The sequence below is a fragment of the Zeugodacus cucurbitae genome, chromosome 4 (assembly GCF_028554725.1).
Source record: "Zeugodacus cucurbitae isolate PBARC_wt_2022May chromosome 4, idZeuCucr1.2, whole genome shotgun sequence".
Lineage (NCBI taxonomy): Eukaryota > Metazoa > Arthropoda > Insecta > Diptera > Tephritidae > Zeugodacus > Zeugodacus cucurbitae.
The window spans coordinates 44,200,571-44,223,075 of NC_071669.1; the positions used below are offsets into that span (position 1 = coordinate 44,200,571).

The 22,505-nt window shown below is 36.5% G+C and overlaps 3 protein-coding genes across 5 annotated transcripts in view; 2 read left to right on the forward strand and 1 right to left on the reverse strand.

The window, feature by feature from the left end:
• Nucleotides 1-7,841: 7,841 nt before the first annotated feature.
• Nucleotides 7,842-9,287, reverse strand: LOC105221176 (lysosomal aspartic protease-like). Of its 2 annotated transcripts, none has more exons than XM_054228436.1 (2): nucleotides 9,114-9,287; nucleotides 7,842-9,026 (listed from the first exon to the last, which is right to left on the reverse strand). In XM_054228436.1, the coding sequence occupies exon 2, from the start codon at nucleotides 9,020-9,022 to the stop codon at nucleotides 7,898-7,900; it is 1,125 nt and encodes a 374-aa protein (XP_054084411.1). In that variant the 5' UTR covers nucleotides 9,023-9,026; nucleotides 9,114-9,287; the 3' UTR covers nucleotides 7,842-7,897. The 2 variants fall into 2 exon arrangements, with proteins under 2 accessions (XP_054084411.1, XP_054084412.1); XM_054228437.1 differs by having other exon boundaries at nucleotides 9,120-9,174.
• Nucleotides 9,288-10,853: 1,566 nt separating this feature from the next.
• On the forward strand, nucleotides 10,854-12,290 carry LOC105221118 (lysosomal aspartic protease). Of its 2 annotated transcripts, none has more exons than XM_054228434.1 (2): nucleotides 10,854-11,006; nucleotides 11,094-12,290. In XM_054228434.1, exon 2 carries the CDS (start codon nucleotides 11,098-11,100, stop codon nucleotides 12,220-12,222), a length of 1,125 nt encoding a protein of 374 aa, XP_054084409.1. In that variant the 5' UTR covers nucleotides 10,854-11,006; nucleotides 11,094-11,097; the 3' UTR covers nucleotides 12,223-12,290. The 2 variants fall into 2 exon arrangements, with proteins under 2 accessions (XP_054084409.1, XP_054084410.1); XM_054228435.1 differs by having other exon boundaries at nucleotides 10,946-11,000.
• Nucleotides 10,968-22,505, forward strand: part of LOC128919785 (lysosomal aspartic protease-like) — a 93,394-nt gene continuing 81,856 nt past the window's right edge. Inside the window, exon 1 of the mRNA XM_054228440.1 lies at nucleotides 10,968-11,000. The gene's annotated coding sequence lies outside the window, so the exon portion shown is untranslated. The remainder of the gene's footprint in view (nucleotides 11,001-22,505) is intronic.

The following is a 22,505-nucleotide window of genomic DNA, read 5'->3' on the forward strand; positions in this document are numbered from 1 at the left end:
TGACAAAACTAAAGGTTTACAAAAGTTTTCCAATTATAAAATTAACATTTTTTTAATCATAAAATAAATATTATGAACATAATCCGATCGCAAAAACGATTATTGGTAATAAGTTGACTTCAACACCATACGTATTGCCTTAATGCATTCAGTAAAAGTCTTTCAGTACTTTTTAATTTAGTATACGGAACTCAAAACATGGTTGCAAACAATTTTCTTTCCGATGTTAATTTTATTCAATGTGGAAAGGATCGATTGTTCATGATTTCGTTAACCATTGGCGTGTTATAGTCATTACGGGCGTTAAGAGTACTAAATATGGCAATGATTTGTATTTGCTATATTCTTATACATTTTAGTAAAATCTCTAGCGTTAACTAGTGGTCTTTTACAGAAACATTATCTGGGTTTCTACAACGATTTCATTACGTTATCCAATTGCTGTCCCTATTCAAAAAGCTTGCCTGTTAATATAGAGCAAAGGTTTGCAATAGGGTTTAGGTCGTGACTAATTGCTGGCCAATCGAGAAAGAAATCAATTGTTTTCTTTGAAGGATGAATTGAGTACTGTTTTGCTGGAAAACGAAATCCTGTCCAATCAATTCCTTTCAGAAGTCAAGTAGCACTTCATCAAGCAATTTAATATGCATTTCGAGTCTATTTTTGCTGTTACAAAGCAAACTAGAGTCTTCCCTCTGGAGGGAGGCCTCCACTCCGATGGAAGGACCACGTGGGGAAGGACCTGGCTTCACTTGGTGTTACCAATTAGCGCCAAACTGCCAAAAGGAGAGATGCGTGGCACTCTGTTGTGGACTCGGCTATAACCGCGTAAGCGGTGTTTACGCCAATCAAGAAGAATAAACTATGAGTGATCCGACACCAAAATTTCGTCGCTTACATCTCTGCTATGATGACACTTTGTGCCTCCAATACTTTTGGAGACCATCTGTGTCCAATTTGTGTTTGTCGGTCAATGAGAGTTTCGCACAATTCTTGTCATAAATAATATCTAATTCGATTCTAAGTATTTGTTGCACTCGTCGTACTCCTATCTCCAAGTTAACTTGTTGTTTTACTTGACTCGCCCAAAAAATTGCTTGCTTAATAATACGTATAATGCTACGTTTTTGCCGTTCGTTTACTTTTGGAGGCCTACCAGTTCTTAATTCAATCGCACTTTTAATTTAGTTGCACTCAATACAAATATTTCCTAATCCCGATATTAAAATTTTTATCCCGAAATCGTTAGTTTCGGGATGCGTGTGTTCCTCTTCTTTATTCTACTCTTCGCCACCTACTTTTTCAACATTTTCTTTGCATAGTTTTAGGCTGTTCCATATAAATAATATTGTTCAATGAAAAATTATGATAACAGGATGTTTACACTAGCAATTTGCGAAATTAAAATGAACTACAATATATTTTATAATATATATATTTCAAGCTACCGATACGAGAACAAGTGGCTACTAAAATATTTATAGTATGGTGGCTTGACCGTGATATGCATTTAAAACTGCAGTTTAATAGAAAATTTCCGGAATATTGAGAACTACATCGAAACCTCCTCAGTTCTATAGTAGTGACCGGTAATAATGGCTTAAAGAAATTTGAAAGAAAAGTCACGGATTTATGGCATAATATATATTATCAAGAAATCGTTATCTCTTCTGCTATACTACTAGCGAAAAATTGCATTAATTTGGTTTTTATTTATTAAGCAGATTTGCCGTTGACACTTTCTTGGAAAAAACCAACACTTTATGAGCCTACACCACCTACAAATGTATCCACTTGACTTTGCGAATGTGTGAATGCGCCGCGAAAAAGTACTTTTGCTTTCTGCAGCTGTAAGTTGCCGCTATTTACGACTTCCTGTTGAAAAGTGTCAACATAAATTTTAACACAATTGGCATTACCGCCTGCCAGTTGAAGAGAGGCAAGCGCATTATTAACGAGACACTAAGTTGGCAGCAGAAATCCACAAAAACACAAAAATATTTCGCAAACTTTTTCGGTGGCGGCACACGAATTCGAGTAGTTGTGCGGCTTTGCGCGTGGCCTTCATTTGGTGGCAAGGAATGCCATTCATTTGCCGCAACATATTTTATTACGCCGTGTATTTCACAACTGCATGGCAACTGAGCGTTGACTGTGTTGCTGTTGTTGTTGTTGCTTGCTGCTACTTTCAAAGTAAACTTAACTTTCGCAATTCGCAATCTTTTGTTGTCATCATTTTGTTGCATGCCACGGCGCACACTTTTGAAGTATTTGCGCTTCAAGTGCGCATATATTTGCCGAGAGACAGTGCCATGGCATTGCAAGGTGTCTTCCGCTTGCACAAACACACTCGCATGCGTCTACATTCGTTGCTCAGCACCATTGTTGCCACAAACAATGCGAACTTGACTCACGTTCCCGTTAACTGGCGCGCGCTATCTACACCCCTCCTTTGTATTAGTTTACCCACTTGTTTTGTGCAAAAGTAAACATTATTAAAATTGTTTGTGCAAATTTCTGCTATTATTTACTTGTGTGTGTGCGTTGGGTCGCATTGAATAAGCAGCATAAACCAATTGTCATTGTATCCGCAATGTTACTCATACGCCATGGCCGCACAGCTCACCATCACACAAACGCCGCACTCTGCTACTCGCTATTGCCAAGAGGGCGCGCCAAGTACCGGGGAAACTGCGCTGTTTAGCTTTCAACGACGCACTTGTGTTATTTCTAATACATTTCCGCTACGCACCCCCCCACCTCCCTGCCAGCCTGGTTTATGCGCGCATTTTATTGAATTAAAGTTGAGCTTCATTGAATCGCTGGCAAAGCGCTTTTAGTGCGCGGCGGCTGCGGCGCAACGAAAATGTCACAAACCGTTATAATGATAGCGCACTCTGTAAGCAGATGTCTGTGTGTGTGTGTGTGTTTGTGCCAGCGGGCGCATGTCAATGGCAATGACATTCAATATTTGCTTTGGCACTCGCCACTCCAGCGGAAGTGTAGCGCAATGTGGCCTTGGCCAATGGCAGCACTACAAGCGCTGTTGTTGCAAGTGTTGTTGCTATTGCTGTTGCTGTTGCTATTGGCGCTGCCATTGCTGCCATGCTCATTGTTGCCAGGCACAAGTATTATTAAATTTTGCCATTTTTGCTTTGACCATTGTCATTTGCCTGCAGTTAGTTTGCTCTGGGCTCTTCCTCGTAGCCCTGTCACCGTTGGCTGGCGCACTTCCAGGAAAATTACTTGTTGCTCAGGCTCGGTGGTACGCACATTTTGCCTTGTCATTTTATTTATTTATTTGTGCTGCGGCATGTGGAGACGTGTATTCAACTGTGAAATTAGATATTCCTTCTAGCAGGAACGCTTGCATGCGCAGCAAAATGTTGGAATGTAATGATCGTCCAGCTGCTGGATTTTACGTGTAACAGGTTGGCGTTACAAAAATTTAATCTTTAAGTAATCTTTCTATGGAAAATAATCTGTAAGTTTTACGAAACTCGTTGTAAGTACTTTTTTTCCGTAAAATATGGTTCTGTGTCTCACTATTATTACTGTGCTGTTTTTCTTTCTTAAGCTCTGGGGTATAGCGCATTTTATATTAATTACTTTGAAAAAATTTTAGTATTACATTCGATAAAATATGTTTTCCACTCTTTTACAGTATTTATAATATGTATAAATATATATTGCATACTTAAAAAGAGGATGTGGCATGTGGATTGTTGATTAACCATTTTTTTAGAAGATTTCCCATATAATATAATTTATAATTTTTTATTAATTTTTACAGTCGAATTTCATGTTGGTTATTCTTTCCGATCAAGCAAAAAGAAAATAATAACTAGTTAGGATAGGCTAAGTTCGGGTGCAACCGAACATTTTATATTCTCGAAAATCATCATATATGGTATATAGGCTGAGGTAATTTCTGAACCGATTTCACTCATTTTCATCACTAATATACATTATATCTAAGATTATATGCTCACTTAAGTTGACTAAGATATTTCACATATTAACCGATTTATGAGCTATTAAGCCCATCGTATTTTTGAAAAACATGTAATTAGGTATATGGGAGCTAGGGGAAGTTATGACACAATTTTAACCATTTTTGGTACAGAGACACACTATTAGAAGAAAACGATTTACTCTGAATTACTTTAAAATATCTGAGATATTTACCGATATTTTCGGTGAAAAATTACCATAAGCCACTGAATTCTTCATATTCGATATCCGGGGCTTTGAAATTTTTCACAAGTGATCCCACAGATGATATACAGTATTTGTGTACAGTTTTATTTCGCTATCTTCATTGGTTCCTTATGTATATATTATAAACTATGGAATTCAAAATTGAGTTACATGGGAAGTTGTCGTGGTTGTGAACCGATTTCATCCATTTTCCACACGTGTCATCAGGGTGCCAAGAAAATAATATATACCGAATTTCATTCGAATCGGTCGAGTAGTTCCTGAGATATGGTTTTTGACTCATAAGTGGGCGATGCCACGCCCGTTTTTCATTTTGTAAAAAAATCTGAGTGTACCTTCTTTCTACTATTTCTTCTGTAACATTTTGTGTTTCTGACGTTTTTCATTAGTGAGTTAAGGCACTTTCAGCAATTTGCAACCTAACCTTTGTATGGGAGGTGGGCGTGGTTATTATCCGATTTCAACTATTTTCATGGTGTATGGTGGGGTACGTAAGGGAACCGACTGCAGAAAGTTTGTTTTATATAGCTTTATTGGTTTGCGAGATATATACAAAAAACCGACTTTGGGCCACTGTCACCACTTCCCCAAAAAATTACATCCAAATATGGCCTTTACTAGGACGATCCTTTGTACCAAATTTTACTTTATTAACTTTATTTATGGCTTAATTATGACACTTTATGTGTTTTCGGTTTTCGCCATTTTGTGGGCGTGTTGCATTGTTCCGATTTTGCCCATTTTCGAAAGCAACCCTCTCACGGTCCCAAGGAACATGTATAACAAGTTTCGTGAAGATATCTCAATTTTGACTCAAGTTATTCGTTGCACGGACGGACGGACAGACAAGAATTCGGATTTTGACTCGCCTCGTCCCCCTAAACATTTTGATATACATAACCCTATATCTAACTCATTTAGTTTTATGACTTACAAACAACCGTTATGTAAACAAAACTATAATACTCTCTTAACAACTTTTGCTGCGGGAGTATAAAAATAGATTTAGAATCGTTTGAGATTTGCCTAAATTTCTGCAAACAAAAACACTGCAAAGCCCTTATTTAGGTATATAAATGTAATGCGAAACATGACTATGACGCTCACATTGTTTATTAAAGATTATACAATACTACTAAATTCCGTCATAACTGAAGAGTACACATTGACCGGCTTTTCGTATCTAGAACTCCTGTAGAAGAACTATTGTCCCAAATTGGGGACCGCGACCTAAATGGTATATGGGATGTTTACAAGTGTTATTAAATCTATACGACCTGTGAAATGAGATCTCTCAGGAGACAAAGACAACCTGATGTAACTTTTCAACAATAAATAGTTAATGGAATGTCTGTCGAAAGCCTTCACATAACCATAAGGAGTAATCGCTAAACTATATTACATTCCTGTTTTCGCAATAAGCAATTTCGGGAGAGCTTCATAATCGAAACATGGTATCGGTTCTCTGAGGCAACTCTTAGCCTTTCTGTTGTCCAAAGAACTTTCTAGCGCTCACATTAATATCATTCAGAGACGATTCGATTTCAAAACACATCAGACTATGAGATCACCCCTGGATAACTCATAACTAGGTTAGATTTGATTACAAGTTAAATGGTTGTGCTTTTGGTACTTCAGATATAAATTTTCTATTCTTAATGTTTAAATAACGTTTTTTTAGATTTCTAGTTATTCACTACTTCAGTCGATTAGCGATATATATGTTTTCAATTAGGCGTGGGCAGATAATAATGAAATTACCGTATTTTTCTACGGTGATTATGATAATGAGTTAAAAAATTTAACGGTATAAACAAATAATTATGAGTATTTCCAGTACGCAGACAACTTTCGTAACACACTGTCTCATAAATCTAAATTATCAATGTCTACTGCATGTCTTGTATCATTCCTGAAACGTGTACTACATTCGAGAATAAGGCCTTAGAAAACCCCACTCGATATCTCTTTTTATCAAGCACAAGGCTCGCTGATCTTAGACGATACTGGTTATTCCAACTCACTGTGACATCAGCGTTATTGGTGGCTGTTAGCCGACGTCAAAGACCTGAAAAACCTAAGTGGTTACACATGCCAAAAGCGAAATTCAAGAAATATCTTTATTTTTGACTGAGATCTAATCTTCAATAAAATCAGAAATTTCCACGAAATTTGGCCGCAAAGCGAAAAACAGATACTCAATTCCAATACAAATGTAAATATCAACAGTGACGTGGGAGCCAAGATGCGAATGCGCCGACTGTTTGTTTGATGACAGGAGATATTTCGTCTTGTCCTCGTTCATCACCACACCTATTCGCTTCGCTTCCTTATCCCAGTCTGGAAAAAGCAGAACTAACGGTATTGCTATTCGAATTTCTTCATAGTTGGGCAATGGAACATCTGAATCATCGTAACCGATTGGGGAATCGGTGGAATAGTCCATACAAAAATCGTTTATATTGGGCAAGAGGGTCTCGAAGTTGGTAGCTAATTTTTTAATGAAAATATCGGTAAATCTCTCCAATATATTTCATATATGGAATTTCAGACTCACATAACTATTTCGAGTTGCCTTTAGGTTTGCTTGCATGTTTTTTTTTTTTTTTTGTGTCCGAAGGGGGAATCTTCCAAAGATACTGTCAACGTATGTTAACAGTATGCACGATTCACATTGTCCGCTAAGGGTACACCTCTTTCGGGACCACGCCCAACCAGTTTTATCAACTGGGTCGGACTTGCGCGACAGTATGCCTACGTACTAAACCCTTAACTCCGGCTCCTATAGCTTGTAATTGGACAATTGGTCAGCTGGCAATAATGATTTAATATGGAATTTAATTGCATATAATAAAACGTAAATGTAAGTAAAGCGGTGGTGAAGGAGGAGGTAACCGAATATAATTCAAATACAATATCATCTAGAGGTCATCTAAGGAACACTGCAGACAGACAATTTAAATGGCAAGTGTCTTATTGTCTGTGATTATGAAAGCAGTCCTTGCATCTTAAGTCTTTTTGAACTAGACAAGCTTAACCAAGTAGGACTTTTAAAATCCTAGTCTTAAGTTACGCTATTATGAATGCCATGATATTTAGGACAGATTGTTCGATCTCTAGTACTCTGGATTGATAATATCTAAAGTACGGAATGTATGCAAGTGGACTTAGTATTATCGCCTGATGCTTTAAGATGATAAGATTATTGAAGAATTAATGGAATAACCCATGAAGTAACCTAACGCCGGCGAAAGTTTTATAAATATTAGTTAATTCTTATGAATTTTAATGTAATTAGATATCGTTTCAACAGTTTCGAGAAGTTTTATCTATAAACATTGAGCATACTCAGGACAACTGTCATTATTGTCTTCGGTCTCATTTCAACAAGAACTTCCATTTAAACTTAGTAGTATGTAAGAACTCAATAAACTTTGCGGGCGATCGAAATGCTTCTTCATCCCTTAATTTTATTGATCTCAGAGAGCAACAGAGTAAGTCGAGCTGAAGGAAAATTTTTACATACCAACTGATTGTATTAATCTTCGAATCTTAACACAATTACTAAGAACACAACTTCTGTTATATTTTTAGGAAACAAAAAAGAAAAACGTCAAAAGTTTATTATAAGTATTTTTTGTATTTTTTATATATAAGCAAGCTATTTAAACTTAATTTAAGCGACTGGAGCGAAACCGATACGGTTGTTGCCCATATCGAATTCGGTGTAGTACAAGCCAATGAAGATATCACCCAAGATCCAGAAGTCAGTACCCATGTAGCTGACGGCAGGTGAGCACTCACCATAGCTGTTAAGAATGTATTGGGAAGCAGGTACAAGGAAGGTATTACCGCCAATGACGAATTCCATATCAGGCAAGCTGTCGATAGCTGAGCAATCAACATAACCATCACCATTGGGATCAACGATGTTCATGTATGTGATGTAGGCATTGTATGGGGCAACAATGAGTGAGGTGCCAGTATCAGCGATAGCTTGGCAACCGTTACCGCACAAGACCTGTCCGCCCATGGTAGCACCACCCAAGCTGAATTGCCAGTAGCCTTGTTGAGAGATTGGCACATAGGTGAGACCACCTTGGTAGAGGTTGGGATCTGAACCACCCAAAATCATTTGACCACCCTGGTTGGAGGTACCAGCACGAGCCAAGTAGAAGGAGAACACATCATTGCTAACCAAACCCTGAGACCAGATGTTGTAGAAAGGTGGCACAACGTTGTCATTGGAAATCGATTGGAAGGCCATACCCAAAATACCATCGAAGTTGGCGTTCACGAATTGGGTGCCAGGTTCCAACATAGCTTCAGCGAACACTTGGTTTTGAATGGTGAGTCCAGCTACAGAGACGGTATCCTGTGACAAGAAACCAGACAAACTGCCAGTACCATATTTAATGGCAAAGCTTTCACCGTTGGCAACATAAGTGCTGGAAGCGCTCGAGTCATATTGGTTGTGGCTTTGGCAAGCTTGGTTGCTGCTGGGGCAGGTGGATGATGGGATCCACAAGTTGGATGAGCCAGAATCGAAGAGTACCAAGAACTCCTGTGGTGGTGTACCGATGGTGATTTTGCCGTAGTAAGACATATTCAGGTCATTGTCCAATTCCTCGGTGGCGCTGCGTGCTCCGGCAACATTGTATTTGCCACGCAAGTAGGCGGTCTCGGTCTTCACAGACTGACGGGTTGGACGGTAGTTGGGGTTCTTGAAGATGGGCACGCGCACCAAATTGGCCGAGGCCAGGGCGACGCAAATGGTCAGGAATGCGAGGAACTTGAACATTTTGCTGTTGTGGAGAGAAAGAAATTTTATTTTTAATATATTTGTTAGAATGGAAAACTCCGAATTCACTTTGAATTTACTTTGAACTTACTTTTACTTTGTTATTAATGTCGTATAGCACCAGCTGATGATATACAACTATGTCATAAATTTCGCAGCTCATCGCTTTTATAGTGACAATGTGGCGTCTTATCATGGCAGCGTCGCATTATCAATATTCTTAACTAATTGTACACTCGAAATTTGTAAGTCTATTAACCAAAATATATTAAATTTTGGATAACAAAAACAAACACAAACACGCTTTGGGTAATTTCATGATTACATCAGTACGTGTTTGTGCTCAAAGCTTATCGCTTTAAAATGAAGTGGAACTAATTTGTCCACAATGTATGCCAAATGAGCTTTCTATCACACAGTCCAATAGGTATGTTTACTGTCGTGCTCATATCGATTGGATTTGTTTTTTTGTAATATTATATTATTCCTTAACCCTTTCATGCCAAATGTTGCCTATAGGCAACATTGTACTTACCGGCTTCTAACTCTCGGTATTTAAATATTTTTGACCAGCGGTTTTTTCAATCATGTAGACTTATGTGTTGTGCAAGCTTACAGTTACATTTTTTGTAATGAGCTGTGCACGTATTCATTCAGTACGCCTTCTCCGCAGAGTGGAATTGTCAAAATCGGTTTCGCGAAAAAGTTATACTGAAGTGTTTATACAAAAAGTGCTCAAAAACATAAAAAAATTTTTTTTTATTTTAAAACAAAGTGAACTATATAAATAAGTAAAGATAAGAGAGTTATTTAAAAAAAAAAATTTCACTAGAAAAGTGTTTAGTTTTTTTATAACAATCTAATTTGTGCCTATAAGCAACATCCTGTAACTAATGAACCAGGATACATAGGACTTTGAAATTTTTACCACTTCATATTTGAGTTAAGACTAATATATATCTGTCCTAAAAAAAATGTTAGCTCCGCCCATTTTAATTCTGACATGAAAGGGTTAAGATCCAAATACTATACTTAATGATTTCGGAAAAGTTGACTTGTTGTTTATCGATAGATCTCGAACATTATTACATTAATGGGTTTAAGTAAGTCGGCACTTTATGTTAACGAGAAGCTAACTCTGTTATGAAAAAGCAGTTAGCGCTTTGTAATCTTGTAATCTACATATATGAAGAGAATCATGTTACACATTGCGTACTTTCGTAAAAATATTTATTCATAAAGTCAATAATCAATCAAAAAAGTCTCGAACGTCGAAGCCAAGAGAAACTTTAATTATTTTTAAAACTATTGACAAACACACACACGTAAAATGATAGCAATTTTTCTTCCCGTTTGTATGAACCTTCTAGGTTTAGAACTTCCCATATCAGATATATCCACATACAAACATAAAAACAATAATACCTGGGCATACATACATAAATATAGATATACATACATATAGATAAAACTTTATCAGCTGATTTTTGTGGTACAAATATATATAGATATTGATACATATATATGAATATACATATATATATATAATATATACAGAAAAACATTGCAGACCTTCACGCTGTGTAAATTATTGTTTGCCAACATTTTATCGTTTTCGATCTCAGCTGATTATTAGAAAATAGCAAACCAGCAGAAATAGATAACGAGCACATTTGGCATACATTGTGAGCAATCAGTGCCACTTCATTTAAAACCTATAAGCTTTGAAAATTGAAAAAAAACGCACTGCTGTAATCATGGAATTACCAAAAGATCCAGCGTGTTTGTTGCTGTTTTCGAAAATAAAAAAGATTTTGATTAATTGATTTACAAATTCAAGAGTCCAATTAGTTAAGAATACTGATAACGCGCAGCTGTCACGATAAGAAGCACCGCAACCACTATAAAAGCGATGAGCTGCGAAATTTATGACATAGTTGTATATCATCAGCTTGTGCTATACGACATTAATAACAAAGTAAAAGTAAGTTCAAAGTAAATTCAAAGTGAATTCGGAGTTTTCCATTCTAACAAATATATTAAAAATAAAATTTCTTTCTCTCCACAACAGCAAAATGTTCAAGTTCCTCGCATTCCTGACCATTTGCGTCGCCCTGGCCTCGGCCAATTTGGTGCGCGTGCCCATCTTCAAGAACCCCAACTACCGTCCAACCCGTCAGTCTGTGAAGACCGAGACCGCCTACTTGCGTGGCAAATACAATGTTGCCGGAGCACGCAGCGCCACCGAGGAATTGGACAATGACCTGAATATGTCTTACTACGGCACGATCACCATCGGTACACCACCACAGGAATTCTTGGTACTCTTCGATTCTGGCTCATCCAACTTGTGGATCCCATCATCCACCTGCCCCAGCAGCAACCAAGCTTGCCAAAGCCACAACCAATATGACTCGAGCGCTTCCAGCACTTATGTTGCCAACGGTGAAAGCTTTGCCATTAAATATGGTACTGGCAGTTTGTCTGGTTTCTTGTCACAGGATACCGTCTCTGTAGCTGGACTCACCATTCAAAACCAAGTGTTCGCTGAAGCTATGTTGGAACCTGGCACCCAATTCGTGAACGCCAACTTCGATGGTATTTTGGGTATGGCCTTCCAATCGATTTCCAATGACAACGTTGTGCCACCTTTCTACAACATCTGGTCTCAGGGTTTGGTTAGCAATGATGTGTTCTCCTTCTACTTGGCTCGTGCTGGTACCTCTAACCAGGGTGGACAAATGATTTTGGGTGGTTCAGATCCCAACCTATACCAAGGTGGTCTCACCTATGTGCCAATCTCTCAACAAGGCTACTGGCAATTCAGCTTGGGTGGTGCTACCATGGGCGGACAAGTTATGTGCGGTAACGGTTGTCAAGCTATCGCTGATACTGGCACCTCTCTCATTGTTGCCCCATACAATGCCTACAACACCTACATGAACATCGTTGATCCCGATGGTGATGGTTATGTTGATTGCTCAGCTATCGACAGCTTGCCTGATATGGAATTCGTCATTGGCGGTAATACCTTCCTTGTTCCTGCTTCCCAATACATCCTCAACAACTTCGGTGAGTGCTCACCTGCCGTCAGCTACATGGGTACTGACTTCTGGGTCTTGGGTGATATCTTCATTGGCTTGTACTACACCGAATTCGATATGGGCAACAACCGCATCGGTTTCGCTCCAGTCGCTTAAATTAAGTCTTAATACATTTAAATACTTGCTTTTAAATAAAAAATAAAAAAAAAATACTTTTAATAATATTTCGACATTTTTATTTTTTGTTACTGGTGCTTATTCTTTTAAAGTGTAGCAGGAGTTGCTCGGAACGTTGATAATTGTGTAGTGACTAAAAGATGCCTCGGCATAAGGATAACAAATGTTATACATTGTCATTACATTATCGTATTATCATTTTTTAGAGTATCATTCTATTATTTCGATAAGATTAAATTCAGTTGCATAATAAACCTTGATATTATTTAGTAATAAATCCTCCGCAAGGTTTAGGAGTTCAAGAAAATGTGAGATATTCTCAGATATGAAGTGAGCTCTTACATATACACTATTACGTTAAAATAAAGTTGTTGTTGAAATGAGACGAAAGCCAATAATGACAATTGTCCTGGGTATGCGTAATGTTTATAAATAAAATTTCTTTTGGAAACAGTTGAAACGACATCTTATTGCATTGAAATTCATAAAAACTGACTAATTTTTATAAAACTTTCGCCGACGATAGGCTACTTCATGGGTTATTCCATTAATTTTACGATTATCTTATCATAAAGCATCAGGCGATAATAGTATGCCCATTTGAGTGCATTCCTTGACTTAGTTATTTTCAATCGAGAGTACTAGAGATCGAACAATCTCTTCTAACTGCCATGGATTTCATAATACCGGTACTTAAGACTAGAATTTCAATTGGGCCGATGACCATATTAGATAAGGGACTTGATTCAAAACCCACTTGCGAAAGAACACTAATTTACTGTTTCAAGAGTATATGAATATAATGTTCAAAGAATTACTTTGGTTAAATTTGGATACAATTGGTCGAGTTGGGACTATCTCTGGAGGTAATCGACTCGAGTTCCCACCGAAAACCAAAATTTCTCGACGATGTTTCGGCTTAGGAAAAACTTCTTCTCAAAAAATGAAACATCTCCTTTTTGAGGTGGCCCAAAACTTGAATGGGCATGCAAGGATTGCTTTCCGATTTCACTTACTATATTGCACTTGATATCTGACTTGGCTGTTCATTATCTGGCAGATAGTATTCCTCTAGCTGTTGAGCTGATGGGAATTATGTTCGGAAAACTTCTCCTCCACCACCTCTTTACTTACATTTACATTTTATTACATGCAATTAAATTCCATATTAAATCATTATTGCCAGCTGACATACACAATAAAATAAGAGCGCGCCTCTAAACACACCTAAAAGCAACCCAGGATATTTATGTGAGGCTGAGACAGATGCATATGTACATTGCTGTTTTGAGCAATGGAAATTCCAGAAATTTGTTTATCAGCTGGGACACACATTTCCGCAAAGCATATATTATCCTTGGCTCGTATGTGTGCGCTAGTATTAGTATGATTGAATGCCAAGGTGCAGCTTAACCTTGAATTGTGACGCGTTATGAAAGCGAAAGAATGTGAGCACTCGAACGAACACATCTAACAAAGCACACATATACATAAACAAAAAATTTACAACAATAAAAACAAAGCAAGTCCTCGCAACAGTGCTACAAAGCAATCATTTTGACTCAAGAGTTGCCAGACGCGCGTCTAATTAGACAGGCAATGTGAATTTATGTAGTGATTCCGAAAATAATACAGTCTAAACCGGCTGAAATGGCTGCACAAGCACATTGTTGTTGTTTTTGTAGGCGCCTGTTGCCCAATTTGATATAACTGAAATTAAATTATCCTGCTGACTGTTAATAATGTGAAGACGACGACGCAGAACGCCCACGGTACACACCCGTTTTCAACACCAATACTGGGTGTCGTGTGTGCGCACACACGCAAGTTGTGGGTGTAAGACGAAGAGCGCGCGCGTGTGTGTGTGTTCGTGCGTGCGTAGTAAAATGTGCGTGCTGTCTAAGGCAGTCTTCTTAATAATAATGGATGGAAACGACATTTTGCTTTTCTTTATAGACATGCGTGTATGTGAGTGTGATTGTGTGTGTGTCTGTCACTATCATTAAGCACCGTTATATTTTAGTTGGCATACATACAGACACACATGTGTCGCAAGCCATTCCTCACATGTGTCTATCAACGTGTCCTGCTGGCAGCAGTAAAACACCATTCCTCGACAACAATGTGTTGCCCGAGGCGGGGCCAACGGCACACAAATTCACAAATTCCTCTCATTCCTTTTGTTCTACGGACATTTCTCACGTGTTTTCGCTGCAAACGCCGAGGCGTGACTTGTTTGCGTGAGTCTGTCGGCATTGTGTGAACATTGTGTGTGGCTTATATATAGAAATATATTTGCTGACAACTGCAATGGATGAGCAATATGCTTGAGAGGAACTCATTTTAACACTCTCAACTAATATGCGCTTGATAAAGGCACTCAAAATTTTGATGAGTGTTGGATTTGTGAAAACACTTTAAAGTTGGCACTTTAAAATTGTTTCCTCGCCATTTTAGGAGTGGTGAAGTACCAAGTTGTTTGAAAAAAATTTAATTTTATCAATAGAACTGTACTCGAACGTTACATAGTTGGACCTAACCTTAAAAAGACTCATAAATTTTAAGAAAACTATCGAACAATTAGTTCGTGGTATCCGACCGCCAGCAGACAATGAACAGAATTTAATGTATGAAAAGACGCGACAGTCAGCTGGCAAATTTATTGCATCTATATTCTGCAAGGCATATCAAATACGGTACGTTTTCTAAATCAGTACAATGGCAAATTCCACTATTCGGCCACCGAATTGCTTCTTTTCATTCAGACTCTAAAACTCGACGAAATCTCGGAATAGTCGACACAAATTTCCAGCTGAACCCTGTCCGGTGGTGGCGGTTTTCGTAACTGCGTCATGGACTAACTGGAAACGGTTTAGCCTCGTCACTGTTGGGAGGTATCTAGCTAAGGTATAAGTTCATCGGTGGGTGTTCGTTGTTCGTATTCAATAGCAAAGCATTCAAAGATGAAGCCTTATCGTGGTAGGGGATACAAAAAGGGCTGGATCACGGTGTCACGCGTCAGGATCAGCCTCTAGCTGGGACACCTCTATAATACGATAGCCTGACTTGCATTGCGTGGATTATGCGAAAGTGGATATGTTTCAACTTAACTCGTGGATCCAAAATATGAACACAGAGAATCAAATAAATAACAATTGTCGGATATTGGCAACATAAAACTGGAAGTCATCATTTCGTTCCAGTTCATCTAAAGTAAATAATTAGTTTAATGAGTGAATTAGGAATCTCTGGTTTGAGAAGGACAGTAGTAGAGTAATCCCCGCTTAAGTGCCCCTTCTTAACATGCAAGACTTTTGAGATACTTAAGCGGGGAAGGCACTTAAATGAATGCCGCTTAAGTGCCTTGAGGAACTTACCAAGCTTTTTCTCAAATACTTAGATCTAATATTTTTTCTTTTAGTATGAAAGTCACATTTATTTCTTATTAATACCAAAAATACGTACTAATATATACATATGAAAAAAAAACATTACAAAACTATATATATGTTTTCCTTTTGACAATACTCAGCGCATTCCGTGTCTAAAATATTGAAAGACTTAAAAGAGGAAAATTACAAACAATTTTGTATTTGTGGCATTTAAGCGGGAATCACTGTAGTAGCTGGTTTCGAATGTTGTGATTCAATTAAAGACTGTAGATACATTCAAAACAATACATATGATCCAAACCAATTTTAGCTCTCCATCTTTGAAAACTAAAAAATATATAAAAACGTATTACAATCGCACCCACTTTCCATGTGGATAAAATAGATGTAATCGTATCTGCCAGTATGAATGACATTTCAGTAAAACTTGTTAGCAATATGTTGCTTAGCATGTCGTCTTGGAGGCAAAATTTGAGGAAATTTGACTTAAACTTTCATGAAACCCATCGAAAATCTAACAGACCACTAATTAAACACAATTTTAATTCTTATCAAATTATTCGGTTACCTCTCAGCTTAGCTTTTCCTTGCATAAATTATATGATAATAAGCTTTAATGCGGCTTATTTATTTCGAGAATTATGTTTTATACTTTTATAGATTATTAATATATTCTACAATTTACTAAAGCACAAGAAATAATAAACAGAACAAAGAGTAAATTGTGACCTTGTTGGAGTGGTGACATTAATAATAAATTTGCCAAATACTCGTACCTCTCTATGACCACACAGTTCTTTATTTTATTTTTAATATTCTCCGAGCAAAAATTTAATTGAACAACAATAACAACAAATACCACAAGTACATCTTATTCGCAACGCAGCTAAAACCATATTCACAGTGAACAAATGGGCGCTGTCACAGCCAAAATCAATTCTTCACAACTCGCAGACACAAAGCTGCTTTAAGCTGAAAGGCCGTTAGTCAAGCATAGAGTAAATAGATAATAAAAGAGTGGTTATAAAAGCAAGAGGTAAGATAAAGTTGAATGAACGAACAGCGCAACACTCGCCAGTCCCTGACAATAATTCAGTGTATCCTCGAATGCACATCAAACAAATGTTACGTATACGCCCCGTGGCTGGTTAGACACGAAATCTGCTACAAGCACACATAAATACTATTTATATAATATACATATATATAGAGGTAGATATATAATACCACAGTTTTGCTATCAGTGTATATACCGTTATTCAAGCAATCACAATCAGGATGATTTGCATGGCAACCGAGCTATAAGAGTACAGCACACACACACACACCCTCGCATATGAAAATTCTATGGCGTAGTTAAATGGCATATGAAAATTGTGACATTTGCAGACTGTGAATGCCACAAAGTTAAGCTGATTTTGTGTAAAAGTTAACGATGAAGAAAATATCGTAAATATGCGTAACTTTTTAATGTGCATTTGTGTTTGTGAGTGCTTAAATGTGTGGCTGTATGTAGGTGAATGGCGAATGGCTGCAATAATTGATAAGTTGATGCTGTTGTTGTTGGCATATTTAAGCGACAGTTGTGCTTGTGTTTGTATGCCGGGGAGAGAGTAGAAATGGGCGAGTGATTATTTAAAGTCTGTCATATTTACATACTTCGAGAACCGCGTTTGCACCCTATTTGTGGTGGCTATGATAAATATGCCTAGACAGAAAAATACATTCGCATTAATTTCGAGTTAAATTGAATTTGAACATGAATTTCTCATATGTATTTAGTGCGTATTAAGATAGTAGTTAAATTAAAGTAGTGAATTCAAAAAATTCATTACAACTTGTTGCTGCTTTGCGGATCTAGGTTCAGGTGAAGATTTACTTTTACTTAATTTTACTGCTTTTTATATATAATGCGTAATTTTTTTAAGAATTCTGATGTCTACATCCATATTTCAAAAATTCAATGAGTAAAATACTGGAATAATTTCAGGATAGAGAATCTTTCTTAATCAACTGATTTTTCGAATATTACTAGAACTGGAAAAGCGGGTCGTTCAAAAATACAGTTAAACTTCCATAACTCGAACGTCTATAACTCGAAGTTCTCTATAACTCGATGCCTTCAATTGACAATTTTCAAGTCAAATTTCATACAAATTACCTTCCGTAACTCGGAAGTCTTTCTAACTTGAAGTTTTTTTGTGGATTATGGTGATTCGAGTTATGGAAGTTCCACTGTATGTCCATTATACCCAACGTATTCATGAGAAATAACAGTTGAAATCAGAAGCAAGGGCTTAGGGGCACATATTTCTTTCATCATCATATCATGAAGGAAATATACTAGAGCTCCACATCTATATTGAAATCTCTTCCCATCACCAGCTCTACCTCTATAGATCCACTTATTAAAAACTATATGGATATTTTATATTGGTCCCACTTTACACACACTTGAAGGAATTTTCATTTATGGTCCATATTTAGTAATTAGCATTGCAAATTAGAAACTAACTGCCACAGGACATATGGTACAGCTTAACTTATACATATAAAGAAGAAAACTAAGCCCTTCAAAGCCAGCACATCCCCAAATGAATGTCTACATTACCACACTCTTAAATTCTGTCGTTGAATGCGCTCGTCACCAAGTGGTATCTGCTCGGCTTGCAGCCCACTTTATTAAAAGCAAATACAAGAATTTCAACACTTCATTACCCGGTTAATAAAGGTGTTGGGGGAATTTCACGGTAAAGCTTTAAAATAGAGTGAGTTGGTACATGTTGCGCTTCAAAGACAACGTCTACCCGACGCGTTAGTGCAAGAGTTATTTACTGAGTGGTGTGCTCTTCCTTAAGTTGGCAAATAGCGACACTTCACTTACAACACTCGTGCTAGTGCCGCTATTGCCACTACAATTTATGCCAAGTTTGTGAATTTTCGCAGCACTTACCTGGCTGGCAAAGAGACAGGCAGGCTTTGTCGCACATCTTCAGTTTAGTGGGGAGGGGATATTTGTACACGCATTTGATTAAGCATAGGATTGTGTGAGAGGAGGAGGGGCTTTAGTGTTTATTGTTAGAACAATGCTATTGCTAATGTAAATAAATTTCTTTGATAGGTTCAACAGCAAAAGTTATACTGGATAACTGTTATAAAGTCACTTAAAACTTGATAAAACCTTTATTTCAAGTTGAGTTAAGGGAAGTGTTCAGAGTAATTAAACGAAAGCGTTGAACTGCCTTTAGGCCAGAAAGGGTCTATGCGATGAAATATGTCTTGAATCTCATAAAAAGTTAGCGCGTCCTGTTCTCGTTTGGAATATTCCATACCACTATCCTACTAAGGTCAAAAATAGGACAAAAATAAAACCTCATCTCATCATCTCTCATTTTTGCAACATGCCGAGTTTAAAAGTTCCAACCCTCATATACCAATTGTTGCAATATAGGGCGCTGAGTGTGACATCTCGATTTAATAAACTGATAATCTCTCTTAATGAAAATTAAATTTAAATTAATTTCAATCGAAAAATATGCGCATCGCTCAATTTTGCTTTAAAATTTGTTGTAAAATGTTTAGTAATCAATTAATTAGCGCGTCTGTGTTTTTCAAATTGCTTCTTTTATCTATTATTGCAGATAATTAATAGATAACAAGGCAGTGAAGCTTTACGGCGTGACCTTGATTAAATGGCTACGTCCAAAATGGTGTGCGGATTAAACTACAATCACTGAGGTAAGTGGATTACGAGCGATTTCAAATGGGAATATTAAATTAATTGTGGTTAAGGCATTGAGTGGTTAAAAATATTATCTAAACTACTAAATGTTTTTAATATAACATTTAGGAGAAAAGTAAAATTTTAAAAAGAAATAATAAGTTTTAAGTATAAGGTACTACTTGACATTTTTTTATTCCACTTTTGAGTTAAAACTTCTTTTGATAGTTAGATTTTGGTTGACTTAAAATATTTGTAAAGTTAATTAAATACCAAAAATAAAATATTAGACAATGAAATAACTACCAAATGGTGACAACTCTACACAAATCGCCACATATTATGAAGCTCCTTGGTTTTTGTCCGGAAACCTGCCTACAATTTCATGCTTTTTTAGTTAGTGGTATTGAAAAACAAAAATTCTTTCTTCCAATTCTTTGTAAATTTTTGAAAAACTGTCTAAAATTTCATCAAAATTGATTGAGTAGTTCTCAAGAAATCTTGAAACCGAATTAGAAAACGCGGTTTTGAGAAGACCCGGTTTAAAGTTCCATTCTACTTCTACAAATATATTAGGTATATGGGAGCTCTTCACCTAGCTCCCATATGACCCTCTGAATTTTTTCCAAGTTTCTGAGAGACTTTCCAATATTTTCGGTAAAAAAAACTATGAGGCGATTTTGGTGATTTTTAGAAGGGCGATGCCATATTATTTATGCAGTATTTATGCTAAGTTCTTTTACGATATCTTCACTAGTGCTTACTTTATATATTTGTAAAGAAAATGATTCAGATCGACTTCACAGTTTTGGTATATAGAAAGTAGGCGTGGTTGTGAACCGATTTGGCCTATTTTCATAACATACTCGTATGTATCATTAGGAAAATATCACAAACCGAATTTCATTGAAATTGGTCGAGTAGTTTCGGAGATATGGTTTTTGACCAATAAGTGAGCGGAGCCATGGCAATTTAAAATTTTGTATACCATTTTGAATGCAGCTTTTCTGTACCATCTTTGTAATGAGAACTATTTTGCTCTCTTAGCAACTTTGTTGCGAGAGTACAATGTGTGTTTGAAGCCGTTTTGTTGAATGTAGCCCCGTAAGTTTTATAAATACGATATGGCCTTTCTACATATGTGGTGTGGGGTATATATATATTAAAATTATTATCTTTCATTAGTTATCATTGCAAATATTCATTCAAAACATAACATTTAAAATATTTCGTATGAAGAAAAAAAGTATATTACATTTATCTGAGTAAAATAGTAAGATAAGATTATAGAAATCACCTGATATATAGAGCAAGAAAAATTTGAAGAAAGCAAAAAACTGCCACATCTGACCTACATATTACTTTTGTAATATGCTTTACTTACTTTATGTTCAAAGAAAGAGAGGGAAGGAGGGTGAGTGAAAGAGAAAGAAAAGAGATAGTGAGAGAGAGCGTGGGAGAGAGTTAGATTCGTGGTGCAGAATCTCATCTATTAATATATGAAGGTCCTTAAAGGTTGTATCTATATGATAGGGGCAAACTTTTTTGTACAATATGAGTGTCAAAGAGTTATTGCCAAAAATCAAGCAAGAAAGTTTTTATTTCCTAATTCATAGAAGACTGAGTTCATAGAATGCGGTATTTAGGAGAAAGTGTTGGCAGTCATTGCTAAAAGCTACTAGAGATCTCTTGCAACGTTCAAGGAACCAAATGGACACCGAAATGTGTTGTTATTAATTCTTTTGAATTCAAAATAAAATAAAAAGACTCAAAAGTTGTGTCAGCGATGGATGGGACACAAAAATACTCAAGTTGAGTCGATATACATTTTTTTATTTTTTTTTTATTTTTTTGAACACTTTTTCATCAGCGTTTTATAAACGCATTGCTTATATTTTTTTATTCCGGGAATGAAATGAAAAAACAGCTTCACATTGGAATACACATAGAAAAAGTAATATCTTTTCTGCTATGAAGTGATTTCTGGTATATTTGTATGCTTCCTTGTGCTTATACGTATTTATATACATACTACTGACGAGTATATACCAAGCGATTGTTACCGATTGATATGTTGGCTCCGCAAAAGTGCGTAGGCGGATTAACAACCCTCATTCATTTCATTTGATTATTTGCATTGCTCTTCGTTTCCCGGAAATTCGCTGCTATTTTTAGCAACAAGCACATTCAAGCTTTGCGGCTGCGTTGCACATTGCTTCATGACTTTTCCGTATGTTGGTAGGCGTTGCGCCGCAATGTAATCGCTGCCATAAATTTAAAACTCAGGAGTACAAATGTACGAAGTATAGGTGCATATACATATGTATGCAAATATATTATATATGTATGTATATATACAAGCTTACCTATGTACATATGCATTTAAGTAGTATATGTGCTCGTGTGTTTGAATTGTGAAGTATTATGTGTAACTATTATGTCAAAGTGCTATTTGTGGAGGGGTAGGCCAGGAGTACATGTATTTTCATATAATAGTATGGATGTATGTATGTATGTCTTTGCTTATATTATAAAATATCCGTGCACCTACCAATCCAACAGCTATTCCCATTGAATTCAATTATTTTAATGGAACATTTATTATTGAATTCTGTTAAGCAAACAAATGTTTACGAATAAGCCTTTATAAATAGGTACATATGTATGTATGCTTGTTTGTGTGTTTGTGTGTTCGGAAATTGGCGCACAAAAAGCGATAAATATTGAAATACCTAACATTATTTTCATTTAATGCTTTACTGTTTCACTATTCATTTGCACAAAGCATATCGAGTATTTCACGCACAATCACTCCATAGCTTATGTAAATACATTTGTACATATGCAGAAAAAAGTATGTACCCAGGCACCCTCTAGGAAAAAATAAAAAAAAAATTTCAAAAAAGTTTTACTGAATATGCTAAGTTAGGTCTTAATTACAATCTGTATAAGAACCTGAAGAGTTTTAAAATAACTTATATATAATTTTTCCCGGGTTGCCACATGTATACAATTTTTAAATGAAAAAAAAAAATTATGAGAATTCTATATAAATTGCGAAAATTAAAAAAAAAATCTTTAAATGACTTATGACTTACTGTTGCAAATATTTCTTTGGTGAGGGTTGCCAACTATTTGTAGAGTGAGGA

What these genes read in the sequence shown, in the direction of transcription:
- LOC105221176 (XM_054228436.1), bottom strand. Translation starts at nt 9,022, where the DNA reads ATGTTCAAGTTCCTCGCATTCCTGACCATTTGCGTCGCCCTGGCCTCG.
- LOC105221118 (XM_054228434.1), top strand. Translation starts at nt 11,098, where the DNA reads ATGTTCAAGTTCCTCGCATTCCTGACCATTTGCGTCGCCCTGGCCTCG.